Source organism: Aegilops tauschii, chromosome 7 (assembly GCF_002575655.3).
Source record: "Aegilops tauschii subsp. strangulata cultivar AL8/78 chromosome 7, Aet v6.0, whole genome shotgun sequence".
NCBI classification, from domain to species: Eukaryota; Viridiplantae; Streptophyta; class Magnoliopsida; order Poales; family Poaceae; genus Aegilops; species Aegilops tauschii.
Genome location: NC_053041.3, coordinates 136,895,926 through 136,912,392, shown reverse-complemented (window position 1 = coordinate 136,912,392; position 16,467 = coordinate 136,895,926). Strand labels below are relative to the sequence as shown.

At 40.1% G+C, this 16,467-nt stretch overlaps 1 protein-coding gene across 1 annotated transcript; it reads right to left on the bottom strand.

Moving 5' to 3' along the window:
- Positions 1-1,886: 1,886 nt before the first annotated feature.
- LOC109755003 (kinesin-like protein KIN-14L) lies at positions 1,887-16,236 on the bottom strand. Its single transcript, XM_020313887.4, has 23 exons — positions 15,564-16,236; positions 14,563-14,686; positions 13,792-13,878; positions 13,523-13,693; positions 13,300-13,406; positions 12,487-12,618; positions 12,173-12,351; positions 11,561-11,722; positions 11,299-11,390; positions 10,151-10,302; positions 9,899-10,072; positions 9,100-9,246; positions 8,029-8,214; positions 7,220-7,291; positions 6,479-6,534; positions 6,163-6,379; positions 5,139-5,330; positions 4,811-5,032; positions 4,124-4,474; positions 3,949-4,047; positions 3,522-3,662; positions 3,262-3,420; positions 1,887-2,630 (listed from the first exon to the last, which is right to left on the bottom strand). The coding sequence occupies exons 1-23, from the start codon at positions 15,768-15,770 to the stop codon at positions 2,190-2,192; spliced, it is 3,870 nt and encodes a 1,289-aa protein (XP_020169476.1). The 5' UTR covers positions 15,771-16,236; the 3' UTR covers positions 1,887-2,189.
- Positions 16,237-16,467: the final 231 nt, after the last annotated feature.

Genomic DNA, 16,467 nt, shown 5'->3' with positions numbered 1-16,467 from the left:
TGTAGCACAATCAAACCAGAAAATTATATTATTTAGTTGATTGATTTTCTAATTGCTGTAGTACATTCTCTATTATTTAAGCTTATATAAGCTTGTGTGGAATAAACGAGTCAGTTGACTCCCATGTGATTTTTCTTCTTATTTGGCTGGATGAGAAAAGTGATTTATTTAAAGTGTAAATGTTTTTCTAGTTATTCAGGAACTATATATGAATTAAATAATGCTTTATTATGAATTCAGGTTATATGCATGTGTTTTTTGTGAAGTGCTTCTGTGTGTGATTGTGCTCTGTGAAAGATATTATTCTTTGGTAATGGTGGTAGATTTTTTGTAATTGTGACTTGTTTGTGTAGATGGTCAAAAGAGCTATATCCCTGGAAACCACCATTGACGAGCAGAAATCTAAGCCTATCAGTGGTGTATTAACTAATAGTGGCGGGTTGGGTTCTTGGCAGATCAATGGTTACATACTTACCACTAATGGATGAAAATCTAGGGCCTGTACTGATAGTTTAGCTTCACTGACGAGCCTGTAGTGATAGTTTAGCTTCGCTGACGAGCTGACGCATGTTGGTGGAGGGGTACTCTCCACTAACTAGAGGTCAATTCTTGACCAGACTCTGAATCCGGACGAGGATCCTCTACCGTACGGCAGGGTGCCATTCGACCACTGACATATGGGCTCGCTGGAAACCTGGCCCACATGTCAATGGCCCAACGGTATGCACCGTATCAGGGGAGTTGCTTCCCCCAAACCCATCACTACAGGATCTAAGGCACTGGCAGAGCTTAGTGTAGTTCTAAAGGGGGGGGGGCATCCCCCCCCCCCCCCCCCCCCCGACCATTGGACAATTCTGTCAAGGAAATAATGAATAGAGGGCTTAGATGGAAGAAGAATTACTATTTTGTTCCCTCAAATGTTCACTAGACCGGCTCTTATGCAGTAGTGGTGATATAGTGAAACTAAGGAATTGGATTGCTTTATTCCTTAAGATAAAAGAATGTCAAAATTCAAAACCATATATGAATAGTAGGATTCATTTGAAATTCCCAAACATGTGCTTAGGGCCTCTTTGGTTCATAGGATTTAGAAATCACAGAAATAAAAGAAACTAAAAATAGAGAAATGTGTAATAGTAGATGTTTGGTTGAGTCGCTACAAAAATGCAAGAAGTTTTCTAAAGATTTACATGTAAGTGATTGTTGCCATAAAACCAGAAAACTTCGGACTCGATGAAAATTTTCCTTTGAAATCACATACCAAAAATATAACATGTGAAACTCACCATGGTTTAACATAAATATTAGTATGGAATAAAGTCCTCCAACCAGAGAAGCCACAAGGCAAAGATGTATACTAAGAGCATCTCCAACAGGTGCGCTTCGCCTCGGCATGGTATAATTCTTTTACAACGTTAAAATAGTCTTTTTGTGCACGGGAGCGACGAAGAGGTTTTCCAAATGCACAAAAACACGGCGCCTAATCCGGCGGCCCCACCTACAGCAGCCAGATTTTGCAACCGAGGATACCGCTTTTAGCGCGTGCGGAGTATTTTCTGTGCACTCTATTTTACAGCGTCTGCTGGAGTGCTGTTTTTTTTTTGTCTCGACACAAAAACAATGGTTTTTAGCATGTGAGGCATTTTTTGGGCCCCTGTTGGAGATGCTCTAAAAATGTTAAAGTTTATCTACTAGCTTTACTCTGTGGGGAATCTACTAGCTTTACTTGACGCTAGGACCTTCCAAAAACAAACCAATTTGCCACATCTCCTCCATTTCTTATTGATTTGGTTGGCGCTTTAGATGGTAAAATACTAAAAAAAATCAAAATACTTCACAGAATAGTACAAGTCGGGCAGACAGCTCAGCTGAAATGGCCGAATAGCTTGTGAGATACTCCCATCCTAGGGTTAGGTTTCATTGTCAAACTGTCGAAGCGATGCCTTTCAGCAGTATGTAAAGAGGGGCATAATTAATATTACAAGGGCATCCATGAACTACAGCAGCCATGTATTTTAAATCATTGACCATCCAGAGGGTGGCAGGCAGAGAGACAAGGTGAACTCTCTTAACCCAAGACAATGCTACAACATAGGCTTGCTCATGGTGTAAACAAAAAGGTTACATGGGATGCCCTCAAATGGCATCCATATACAACATTACATATAACTCTACAAAATGAACTAACACTATGATCTGACATCCTTGAAAACACCACCTCTCTCCATCTCCGCAACAATCTCTTTCAAGGCAGGCACTTTGCTAGCTAAAGTTCTGTACAGTCTAGAATACCTGGCTCTTGTGCCATCGGCGGATCGTGCAAGGGCAAGCAGGCTGACTGCTTCAGGCAATTGCTCAAACACGCCTTTCATTTCCTCAAAGCCCATCTCTGCAAGAACAGATGGTCTTGGAACAACACGGATTACCTCGCCACCTTTAGGTTCCTGGACTCGTTGATCAGCCTTGATAACCAGTTCACAGCTCGAATTTGCTCCGCATTTTATGATGAAAGGTGCTGTCGTTCCGTTGTTAAACTGCAATACGTTCCACTGTGAAACTTCGCTCTCTCCCAGCGTGTTGGAATTCGAGTTGGGGTCAGGGGCAGGATCATCGGGGTCTTCTTGCAGTGACTGTACACATACATGTTAGTGTTGCATCAGCTAAAGTTAATGGAATATAACTGAGACTTGGTGTTTGGGCCTTGGCATTACAAGTGAGCAGTCAGCTGGGATTCATATAAGCTAGACCCTATCTCACAATGCATAAACTATATTGAAAAAAGAAAAACAATTGTGTCTTAAACAATTCGTGACTACCACCACCAATCAGCTGGGATTCATACTTGCAAAATGTAAAGGTGGTCCACATCCTAGTGTATGTACAGAAACCCAAAGAGAGTAATGATTAGTTAACCTAAATATAAAGTTGAAATTTTGCAAGTCAGAAGTTACAAAAGAGATCTACGATTTAGAGAGAACTATCTTGCAAAGAAACAAAATCCTAAATCTTTTTATCATAACCCCATTTCTATTTGAGGGGTCGAAAATCAATAAATCATACTCTTTCTTTCAGGGCAAAGATTATCAGATACTCCCTCCGTCCCAAAAAGCTTGTCTTAGATTTGTCTAGATACGGATGTATCTAGATACATCCGTATCTAGACAAATCTAAGACAAGCTTTTTGGGACGGAGGTAATACTATGTAAATACTAGTACTACTCTATCATTCAGGGCAAAGATTATGAGATACTATGTACATACCTCTACAACATTGCGTGCATCCGTGATCTGCTTCTGAGCACATGGATGATCAATGTCAAGAAGAGAAGGCATCTGTGCCAAGAGGTCATCCAATGATTCTAGCAATGCTTTCTTTTTCGATTTTCGTAATGGTCTTGTAGAGCTTTGTTTAATTACTTCCTGATGTCCAAAAATGAACAAGTATGGTGTTAGAAAACATGTCTCTCAGTATAAAACATAAAAGGCAAAACAAATATAGGCACAAATGATTAGCATCAGACCTTGACTTGTTTTAAGATGTTGTCTAGAGATATGAGAGATGCTAATCGTGCATCTTCAGCAGCAGTTGGAGGATTTCGGATAGGTGAACCACCTTCTTCTTTGGTTAACAAGGCAGTATCAGTCCGCATTTGTTGCATGATCTGGTAAGAGTATGACAAGGGTAAGATGCCACAAGTAAAACTGTCGAATTAAATAGTTTAAATGTACGAAGCTACAAAAGGAGTGTGGTAACGTGACTTCATCATACATCAACGTAAACCCCCCCAAAGGACTTGCTTAGTGAGTTAAAGAGAAACTTATTCTATCACCAAAATTTGAACCACAGATCATGTTTACGCTCTTCATTCATAAATTTGAGAAGTCCATCGAGTGAAGTGTACCAAGTGCAACACATGAAAGTAAATTTTGTGAGGGAACTACATGTACCTTTCTTCTTTTATGATCGACGGACTCCAGAGCAGAGCGCAGCTTACTGACATGAACAGGATCATCAGCCTCCTCTGTTGCCAATGTGCCAGCTATGTCCTGCAATATTACGAAGGATAAGAGAAACAATTGTACTGAATTTGTTAGACCAGAATGTGAGACGGGTAAATAAAACCTTCAAGTGTTGTAGCTGTGATGTGTAAACACGCTTGCTGTACTCAGATAACAGCTGGCCTAGAGCATCAGTGCTTGGGGGCTGCGCTGTACCAAGGCCAGCCATCCATCCATCCATGATAGCTGTAGATAACAATTCAAGCTGCCCAGTAGTTCCTCCAGCAACATCTCCACCAGTTACAGATAGAAAATCAAAGTTCTCTGCAAGCCATGCTCGGATTTGGCGTTGTAATTCACCAGCAGGTGTGTGAACAAAAAGAGCAGCCAAGGCTTTGTTTCCAATTGCAAAAGCCTTCGCTTCCTCGGTAATTTCCCGAAGCTTTCCTCCAGTGACATGTTGTCTCCAAGTCTCCTGTCAAATGTAGCACTAATACCAATTACTCAATGCTAGCACATATTCAAATAGGTAAACCATCTAGAAGCATGGCAAGCCCTTCAGATCGTTCAGTGGCAATATATCAGCATAACATGTCCTAGCCTGACATATTAAGCATCACTATGATGACCAAAAACCTGCACTTGAGTGACCATGCCAGCAATAAAGCATAGGAACCCCATCAGAACTAACTCCTACTACAAAAGTTAACCGCAGATATATCCAAAATGAAATAGATCTAACAGTAACATATGCAAGCAATTTGCAGTGGGAGTGGTATCTCTGCAACAACTAAAGGAGAACAAGACATACCTCCTCAATCCCACGAAGCTTCAGAACAATCGAGGAGAATTTTGATTTCTTTTCCTGTTTAATGTTAACCTTGAAACCTTGCACATTTTCATCAATCAAGGCAACCCGTGAAACATGATCATGGTGGTAACCAGGAGACCTGCCAGGACTACTTCCCCTGCTAGAACCTCTGCTCCGACTAGTACTATTTGATTTCTCCAGAAAACGTTCAATTGGAGAAACCTTGAAGGAACAAATGGACAAATACCCTAACCCAATTAGTACCAAAGGATGGGGCCTCTTGGCTTAAAATAAAATAATAGATAAAAGCAAGACAGCGACATTGCACCTTGATGGACTGAAGTTCTGGGGACCTAGCAAGCAAAGATCTAATGTATAATATCCGGACCCTTGAAACTAGCATGGTATCCATAACTTTTCTTGGTTCCATTTTGCGAATGAACGAGAAGACCGCATCTCGGATCTCGGCAAGTATCTCATGCTCCCTAGCAGCACCTGCTTTGATAACTGCAGCCAATACCTGGAAGCATATCATAATTACATAGTCGCTCATGAATGGAAATCAACATTCACTATGACAGGAATACCATGAAACTGAAATAGACTAGGCTTTGACATACCTAATGTAGCCTATAATAAACAGTTAAAAAAAGCTGAGGATTTCAGAACTCAGACAGTGCTCAAATCAAGGAACTGTATAAAATCCCATATGAACGCCTGGCCGCTTAATCAAGACACCACACAGCACATCACAATCTCTAGATATTCCCATGAAAGAAAGATAACAATGACTAGCATCACTGCGCTGAAAATGAAAATCGGGTGGTGGTATCTGCTTGTCATGCAAAATGTAGGCAGCTGTCAAAGTAGGGCTTTGGACATATTATACTGATCTGGATTTTGTGGTGATTCGCATCAACTCTAACCAATCGGCACCATTCTTCTACCTAGACGAATTAGGGACAAAATGCATTGGACATCAAAAGATCAAAATCAAAACAAATTCACAACTTGGACGCACCGTACCCATCCAACTTCTTTACAGAGTTGTATCAGTTAGTGCCACAGCCAACCTAGTAAAATGAGAACAGGAATCAACTACCAAACTACAAGCAGCATCCTGACAGGTACTGGATTTTCAAATCCTCTCTGATCCCATAAATCACCTAACAATCCAATGACCGTCTGATGGAACTGGACGTTCTGAATGGGTCATAGCTTTAGTGGATGGCCGGTGACCATAACAAAACAACAATGAAATGATAAATATGCAAAACCAGCTTTTAACAATGGAAGAATAGAACTCTTATAAGTACAATTGAAATATTTTGTGTTGATTTAGCAGTACTGACCAGCATCAAAAGCTTATTTGCACCATCAGCTATTGCAGCAAATCCCTCAAAGTGGTTAGGATCAAAATCCATCAGTGCCGAAGTCAGGTACTCCCCAGCAGGTGTAGTTTTTGCTAACTCATTGCTTGATTTCACTATAGCTCCACTGTTTCCAGTTTTGTCCTGAGACATTGTTGCTGGAAATACATCTGGTGATTGAGTTTTGGCACTGTTGCTCCTGCAAATACAGTTGTAAATGGAACATGGTCGGATACATTTTTTATTTCAAAAAACAGTGAGATTGACTGATTGCACATGTATGCATAGTAGCATTTACCTGCCTATATCCCTTCCCTGAGCATTAGTTGCTTGGTTTGAAGACGGACTTGGAGCCTACAGACAAATATTACTGCATGAGAACATTATAAGCTTTATAGCAAAATTTGCAAACACAGCTTTTCTAAACTATTTGCAAAATAGAGTTACTGACAGATCATAAAGAGAAATGCTATCGCAATGAGTGCTTATATAAAACAAAAGCTTCTTGGCACAGCTCACGTTGACACAGTACACTGAAAGACATTGAGAACAAAACAAGAATGGTGAAGTTAAAAACTCATGTGGAGTTTCTGCATTTGCTACGTTGAACAAGCTCTCTTTTATAAAGGACAAGTGAGGGCAGATTAGAAGATATGCAGTTAACAGTTCGTATTAATTCTAACTTAAAGTGGAAAAGGGAAGAAGGAACAATAGGCAAGTAAGATATACAAACAAATGTCACATTCCCAGGTCATTCCAAGGTAGATGGATAAAAAAATCATCACACCATAAGGAATGGAGGATCATGATCATCACTCGCAAAGCCACACGTGGAGATTGAAGAAAGTAGAATTTTAGTTCCTTGTGGGGTGCAAAAATGCCTGAACATGCACTGCAGCATCAAGGGACAGACAAGACAAAGTGCCAGAAATGACTTATCTTTAGAGCTTTTCACAAGCACTAAAGGAGTCCAGGAAATGGGACAAACTGAATTAAAAAGGGCCCAACAGTTGAATAAAGTGAAGGTATTCAAGGACACCTGAGGAGAGCTTGCTAATCCCGATTTCTCTGTAAGTCTGTCGAAGAGCTTCTCATTCTCCTCATGCAGTTTCTACATTAATCAAGGCAATGTTTCAAAAGTAAGACATTAATCAAAGCGCAGAAAATGAAGGCCAACGGTTCATAAAACCAAATGAACTAGAAACTTGACTTGTCTTGGCTTAAATAAATATAAAGAATAGAGAAATCATACACGCCCGTAACACACAGAACTCCAAAAGTAGTAAACTTATAGCAAATCTATCAGAATACAATTTAACTGGATGCAAACAAGTCTCGTCTAATTGGTGTTGAACATCAGGTGGTACATGATACCAATAGAGCTGTTAGCACTAAGCTAGCAGGTCTCCTAATCTGAGTATAGAAATCAGATTCATGATAAATAAGTATAGGTTTAAGATCCTTTTTATATATAATCTTGCTTTATTATGCATGAGAACATGAATACAACCAACAGTGTTCTATAAAACTGTCTTCTCAAATTTGCACCTTGTACAGGTATGATGGAAACTCCTAAGCTGAATGCAAATGCCTTTGAAATTGACAGTGAGAGCGCTCGTTGCTCACACGATGATCAGTTTGACCAATTAAAATTGCATTATTAGTTGCTATTAGTGGGTGGGAAAGAACTGGTAAAAGAAGTCCAGAGACACCACTAATTAGTCACACACTCAAAGTTGAGGTAATTTTTTGTAATTACGTAAGTATATAATTCAAGCAAAAATCTCACATTTGCATGAGGTGGAACAAATAATACTTGGTAATGAAAGATAATTAAAGTATCAATACCTCAATAAGGGCATCCCTCTTTGCTAACTCCTCTTCAAGCCTTTTGGTCACTGATGACGACTCAGCAGTTGATTCCATCATCTTTGGGGTTGAAATAACTGAAGCAGATTCAGATCCAATTGTTGATCTTGCATCACTAGAGTTCAGAGCGTCATTAAGTTGAGACTCAATGGACTTAAGTTTTGCCTGTAAATTGTAGGAACAAAATAAGCATGCAAAATACAAGTGGGTATTCGAATATATAAAAAAATTGGCTTTCTAACCATACTACGGCAATTAGTTAACACTCAAATCTCACCAGCAGATGCACAAATAGTAAAACTCGGGTAGCTATACACTACTATTGAATAGTGTGACAAAGAAGCTGGTCGTAACCACATTATAGTCCCTTATGGCCAGATTAGGAAAGGAAGAACCAGATTAGATGCCAAGTTATGATACAATTTAGTTGGGCAAAAGAGAATGTTAATGAAGTTTTTTTTTTTGTGGGGAGAATGTTAGTAAAGTTGAAACATGGTATAGCCAGAATGAGAGTCCAAAAACATCTACATGATGATGGCATGGTGAATAAAAACCCAAGGATGAACTGCACTCTGTTGCATATACTTATACCATTATACGTGAACGTGAGTGGAATGCTAAAAAAATGCATTATCTTGCAGCATGAATTTTTATGGCTGCACTGTAAGAAGCTATCAAATGCTAAAAAAATGCATTATCTTGCAGCATGAATTTTTATGGCTGCACTGTAAGAAGCTACCACATGCCATAGATATTTTTTCATGGAGCCAACACATGCTAAATAGAAATGCACCACCATTTTGAAGGTTGTTGCTTTACATATTTACATTGTCCAAGACTATACATCAAAAGCCACTAGCTAAATTGAGTGAAAGAATCATACACAACACAAAAAATGACTAGCTTTTTTAGTGAACATATTAACAATAGCATTAATCTCACCCGCAAAAAAAACAATAGCATTAATCAAGAGAATTTTTTGAAAAGGGAGACACAATAATTTCAAGAAGAAATATATGTTGATAATAAGCAAACATATTAACATTTAACCTGTAGCGATTGAATTGTTAAATCGCGTTCATGCATCTTAATTTTCTGCTCTTGCTCAACTTCCAAAAGACGAGAAATCTGGTCCCTTAGCTGATTGTTCTGTTCTTTCTCAATCTTGTGCTTGTCAGCGAGCATTAAATTTTCAGACTGCGATAGATAAGAAGACAACAAAAATGTCAATCACCTTCAATGTTTAATACTACAAGACTGCAGGTTGGGTATCCAAAAGATTATAAACTGAACTACACTTATGAGTTAGTACATCCTAGAATAACATCTGAATGATATATTAGCAACATAAATTACTGAAGATTGAACAGAGATGCACCATCAACATAAATTACTGAAGATTAAACAGAGATGCACCATCAGCATTACTGTAGCTTTTCCACATAAAGTTGGAATTAATCATCCCAGGACTAGGATATATTAAAACTAGTAACTCCCGAATCGCCCTGTATGTTTCTCAATAGATGTTATTTCAGACAATGGCCAAATACACACATTTGACCATTACGTTTTTACTGGCTGTTACTAAAAGTTGTACAAGATACTATGATATCCAAGTACCTCTGATGACAAATTACTAATATAACTACAAAACTAAACTTTTTGTCAATATTAGTGTCAAAGATATAAATGTTCATGTACATGCACTCTTAAATAATATTTATTTGGACACACTTTTTTTTAATCAAACAACAGGGGCCTCAGTAAAATAACTGTCCAAATGGTCATAATTGACTGTATTTAGCTTGGCATTAGTTTGATTCAGAGCAGTAGTATGGGTAGTATTGACCTTCAGGTCAGTTTGTAGTGTAGAAGAAACTCTCCATGCCTTCTGCACTTCGTTGAAGAGCAGTGTGCATTGGTCATTGGCCTCTGAGAGAGAAAGTTTCAACCCTAAAACTTCTTGTTTCAAGTCCGAAACCTCCTTTTCTTTCTCATGCAATTCTTTACGTGAATCATTCGCCTATGAATAAAATAGGAACATGGTTAAATGGCTATAAGAGTTAAAATGGGACCATGCAAATATCGATCAAACCCATACCACATCTCTCCATTTCTTGATAGTATCACGATTTCCAAGGCTCAATTCAGCATTTCTTGCTCTGGCCGAAAAACTGAGTGTGGACAAAGTTCTAGACAAATTTGAAGCACTTGGACTTACATGCACAACCAACAAAATCTTCGAGCTGCTTCCTGCACGAACGAAGAAACGTAAAACTAAGAATGGTATTGGTAGGAGGTGGAAGCTTCCTTTTGGTCTTACTACATCTGTTTTATGCTAAAGGGAACCATTTTCCCTTCGGCCTGTATTCAGATAGACAAATATACATTATAAGCAGCGCCCTACAATTATGCCCGCTTTAGGCACTTAGGCGTCAGGGCGGTTGGTGCTCGTCTTAGGTCACCTTACCACAAGTGTCTAATCACTCTTTTCCTAGTTATATCATATGAATGGTAGCATCAGGTAATTGCATTGGTCAATAAGAGTAATAGGGCATAAAAGCTACTAGTGTTTTTCCATCATATGTTGATTTCACATGCATTACCATTTCTTAATGTGTCAAACAGAAGGGGGCTTACATCACCAAACGGATGGGTAACAGACTCTGATTTTTACGAAGCAGATGCATTTCCATTTCCATGAATCAACCATGCATTATCAAACATGTTATGACGACATATCCAGTACCATCCTCCTTTCCAGTATTGTGGTATACACTTTCCAAATTGCAATTACGCAAACATGAAAAATTCCATGAAAGGTTAAGATGGTAAGGGTCTCATATGGCCTTACATCATTTTAAACTACGTAATTAAACACAGTAGAAACTGTGAGAACAAAAACAGATGAGAGTATAAGATATACTTCACTTAATATTAATTATATTTCATCTTTTATTACAAATTCTTAGGAGTAGTTAGTATTTTGTGTTCTTATCATGTGGATTATTTGTATCAAAATTATGAAGCATGGCACACTGATTTTGCCCTACAATCTCCTAAAAACAAATTGTTTCACATTTCTTTTGGGGGGGGGGGGGGGGGGGGGGTATGGACGTATGGAAGGAGGCATCAGATGGATACACCCTCCGTTAGCACTTTGGTTGCAACCAACCAGGAACAGACTCTATTGCACTTAGGACAAAAAATAATTAGAGTATAGCCCTTACGGAGAAAGAAACTATTTACCAAGAGAGTCAGCTAAGATTTGTACAAGTCTTGAATTCCCAGACAGAACAGGCTCTTTCTTTGCACTTAAAGAGGCCAAAGCATCACCCAACCTATGCATAACAAAATTGAGAGCACTTTTATATAAAATAAAAGGAAAAACATAAATGCATTAACAAGAAATGAATATGCGCCATTGAGATAAGCCACTGACAATCAAATCACCAATGAGGAAATGATCAGACTAAACAGAAAACAAGGAACACAGAGTCATGCTACTTACGCAGAAAGTGACTTTGAGACGTGCAAACAGTCTGTTACATTATCTCTATTGGCATCCTCCTCAAGAAGGCATTCGCTAGCTGGCAAATCTACTAGAGAAAGCTTACTGTACAGATGTTCTCCTGTTACATAATTTCTGTAGTGTATATGGATGGTAATAATCCTGAAAATAAAAAGAATATTTTTTAGTACTCCGTAGAAAAGTTAGTGCCGTGAATGAAAATAAAAATTAAAAAATTATCCAAACAGTGGCTTGTGACAAAAAGTTTCATAGTTACATTGGCAAGAGCAGGGAGCAACAATAGAGAAGGCAATATTAAGTTTCTTCAAAAGTAATGAACCCAGAACACCAAATAATAGTCTGTTTCATCTTCAAATAGGCACCAATGAAGATTTAAATATTCAAAACCTACGAGAGACACTAAGTACCAGAAAAAGGATTAATGCGCCACCAAGGAATAATGCCCTTTTCAAAGATTTATCTGACAAATGTACTAGGGAGTACAAACCAGATATTACATTCATCATTGCATCACAAAAAAGATATTTGACCTAAAAAAGAACAATGTTATGGGGTATGGATGGAGGGAGACAATAGCACTTATTGACATACAGGTGAGATACGATGGCCTTCGTCGAATGTACAGATTGGTTTTGAAGTGCTGTCTTTAGGGCTCCAGAAAATTCCAATGGATTTTCAACCTTCTCCTGCACAAGTTCCACGAAGGATTCTTGCACACCCATGCGGACTTTCAGGGCTGTGCTTCTAGATTCTGACAGCAAATCCCGGACCTGTCCGAAACGAACAGATGCAATTAGGCTGCTGTGATACCAACTATTCAAGGAGAGTGCAGTCATATTCACTTGACACGGAACAACAGCCAAGTGATCATTTGTAGAATTCCACTGACAGAATTGTATTAGTACCTGATCATTGTAGAGTTCACAGGCAGTAAAATAGAAGTTAAAGTGTGATGTGGAAGTAGTATCTGAGTTTGAAAGATCAAATAGTTCCTCAAAGCATCGGAGATACAAACCACGATCATGGCTAGATCCTTCCTGAAAAGAAAGCATGGAAATTTCAGTCAAAGAGTAGTGCATCTATGAATTTAAATAAACATTCAGTCAAGAGCATAGCAAGAACGTAAGCTCCTACGTCTTGTTTTGCAGTACCTGGGATCAGATCTTATCAAACAATAAAGTAATTCTGAGAAACAGGTGCTGCCCTAAAAGTGCACTAAAATATTACAATTAGCCATTGAAGTTATAAATAATAGTGCTGTTTGACAAGCGTCGTTGCATTCCTTTGTGAACAAGTGATCGACGCTCATCATTCTAATGGCTCTCAATACATTAGTTGCATTTTTTTTCTTTGTTAGGAGACACGAGTTACATGATTGAGTAAGATATATATATTCTAACATACAATCACAGGTTGATAAAATAGACTTTGACTATTGCACCTCGTAAGAACTCAAAGGGTGACAGATTTCATAATGCATGTACCTTTAAGAAAAACCAAGTTAGGCTCCATTCATGGTTTCAGTGCCATGCACTGTGCTATGGGCTTGTCATAATGAAGATATTTGCCAATACCAACATGTTATTATTTTTATAGTATATTTCTTGCAAACAATTCAGAGGGAGCAAGAATGGCATCAATGCAACCTAAACATTCTGTAACTTAGAATGTGTAATTTCATGAAAAACAATTATAAACACATCAGAGTAGATGAAAACCAGTGTATGTGTCTTTCCAGAGCGGCTTTGACCATACGCAAATATGGAGATATTGTACCCATCCAAGGCAGACTGCACAAACGGTTGAACATCGTGGAAAAGTTCACCTTGAAATCATTTGAAGGACAGAATCAGTGTAAGAGTTGTAGATATTACAAAAATATATTGTCGCGCAGTCTAGCACTTATTAATTGCATCCTGCATGGCCCATCATCAATCTTACCTTGCCCAATGTGGGGACCATATACCCTGTCAAACTCATAATCCTTCTTAGGGTTTGTAAGAGACTCATCTCCAGTGTTTACACGGATAGTAAAATCATCTGGAAACTCAACCGCTGATGGACCCTCATCTTCGAATAATGGTCTGCTACGGCAGAATACTTTGACATTGCCTGAAAGATGTTCATAATTATGACTGACGCTAAAAAGACTCCACACACAAAGATGAGTCGTGTGTGTAAGTCAGGCAGTATAGAACATAGTAGAGTACCTTTCAAGGTCAATAAGTCATTGAAAAGTCTTTTCTTCTCATGAATCAAAGGAGTGATTCTAGTTTCAGTTTCAAGTGCAGCTTGATCTACAGCAGCAAAAGATATAATCTCAGGTAACAATGGAAATTATATTACAAATAGATGAGTAACAAAACAGAGCAAGTTGCAACGCATGAAAAGCATGATTCTCTATCTCTTCTGACTATGTACAGTGTGTGATTGGGGGGAAAAAGTGTCCTTAGAACATGATATGATCAAACAACATCCAAAGTCGGTTTGTTATGTCGTTTTAATGCTCAGGGGATAATTTTATTACCAGTGGCTTCATACAGTTACTGTTTGTGGTCACAAGATTATAGAATGTACTTAACTACTTAAGGGACTTATATGTGCTATTCACTGTAACTGCAATACGTCCCAGCTCTTTCAAAACAGAGCGTGAGTACATGAATATAAGAGTTGCACATAACCCACCCCGTAATTTATAAACAGGGAATCATTATATTACAGACACCGGCAGCCATATTATGCTCGCTATGTACCAATGAGAGAAATTTCACTGGAAGCATATAGCTTATTCCAGGAGCCTTCAAAACACAGTACCAACCAGCCCAGCAAAACCACTATCATAATTAACATTAACAAGCCTAAAGGACAAGGAAAATATAAACAACTAGATGTTTATAAATGATTAAACAGGACCCCCTCATTAACACAGGGGAAACGAGGTTAATACTTAACTGAACACCATGAAGAGATATTGAACTTACCTAGTTTCCGAGTTCTATCTGCAAGAAACCCAAGATAGCGAGTGACACGGCCCAATTTTGCATTAGAATACTCAAGAAGGTCACTAGCTTCTTGCCTAAGTTCCAAGCAGTCCTCTCTAGCAAGCTACAAGTGTAATTTATAAAAGTGAGTTTTAAGAAATGATCAAATACCAACACAAGCAGGAACAAGAGAAAAACATGAAGTGAACACGTAATATCATGCACATCAAATCATGTTGATTTGACACAATCATCATAACTCTGGTATTTGCATCAATTAGCAAGAATAGTTTCCTGGAATTTTTCGTGTGAAGGCAAAATTATGAATAACATTGAAAGCGCCGACAGTATTATCCTGCTCAAGTTTGTTTGCACTCCTCATTCCTAGTGAACAGGTAACGGCATCGCCTCCCAATGTGGTTCCAGTTGAGTAATTTCAGTTCCTCTAAATTGATGAAAATCATAACAGCCATTCTTGTCCTCGAATAAACTAAATGAATACAATGTTGGAGCCTGTCGTCCCACCATGGTACTATCTCATGTTGAACTAACACCAGTAACAGAAACACATTGCCCCGCATATACCTATAGCCTCCTCAACTCAACGCATTATTAATAGCTGAGCATAGCCAGACTTGGTTCCTCAATCAAATAAATTTCAAAATTATAAACCGTATATGCAACTAAACTGCAAGTTCAAGCTCTAGGTCCAACAGAGAACCTTGGCTGACACTCCCCAACAGATGGAGCAAAGGCAGTATTGAATCAAAGCAGTGGAATCAGCACGCGTCCCAATCCTCTACCTCAGCCGGCTCATTGATGGATGCGTAAACCCAAAATGCAGGAATCCGCTGAGGCGGCGCGAAACACACGGCAACATCCCCCGCTCCAACGACCCCACCCAGCTAATTAATTAGCCCCATCCCCCGGACAAAAACGAGCTGGGACCGGACACCACAGGCCGCACCACTCAATCCACAAGCACGGAGCGGAGCAAGCACCTGGACGCTGTCGGCGAGCTGGTCGAGGCGGTCGGCGACGGGCATGGCGCCGGACGCGCGGGGCGCCCCCTCGGAGGAGCGGGACACCATGGCCGTCGGCGGCGCCCTGGGCATGGCGGTGGGCGTCGCCAGCGGCGTCCCGGCCGCCGGCGTCCGCGGCTGGAAGCCGGGGAGGTCCCACGACCAGCCCCCGCGCGCGTCCGCCATTGGCGCCGCGACGACCGGAAACCCTAGATCGAGCGCGGCTGTGGTTTAGGGGGCCGCGGGGGCGGGGGGAGGCGGACGAGGCGGTGGTGGTGGTGGTGTGGTGGACGGAGTGGAGGGGGGAGGGGGAGACGCGGCCCCTATTCCTCCTCAATCTATCGCTTCGGAGGGAGGGAGGACAGGGGCCAGAAGTTTTTCCGCTTTCGCATTTTCCGCGGCGTTGTTTTGTTCCCCTCTCCTTGTTCCGGGGGCGGGGGTCGCCCCGCCCGGCCCGATGGGGAGAGCCTTTTGGCATCATCGGTTTTTGCTCTTGGCTCGGCTGTGGTTTGAATTCGCTCGCCGGGGCCCTGCCCCGCCCCGCTGCGGGACCGTGGGAGGATAAATGCTCGGGGTACCCCGCGATGGGATTTATGTTTGGCGGCGACCAAACGCACGGAGGCATTGATTGGGGTATGAGAAAAACACCTGCGTGGAGTAAATGAAACCGTGCGGCCGAGGGAGGAAGTCAATATAAACTGGGAATGATGCCTTCCAGATTTTCAAAGGATAACGAAAAAAGGTCGCTCTCTCTTGTTTGGTTCAGACATCGTTTTAGCTTTTTGATTGATGAAGAAAAACAGAAATGGCAAAATGAAAGCTATGTCGTTGTGGATATTTTTGTATGAAAATGTATGTCAGCCCTAGAATATTGCCAGGTTAA

Coding starts and splice junctions, on each gene's coding strand:
- LOC109755003 (XM_020313887.4), bottom strand. CDS start 15,770: ATGGCGGACGCGCGCGGGGGCTGGTCGTGGGACCTCCCCGGCTTCCAG. Junction 11,723..12,172: donor AAGGCCATCGTATCTCACCT/GTATGTCAATAA, acceptor TTTTATTTTCAG/GATTATTACCATCCATATAC. Junction 10,303..11,298: donor AATCTTAGCTGACTCTCTTG/GTAAATAGTTTC, acceptor TCGTTCGTGCAG/GAAGCAGCTCGAAGATTTTG.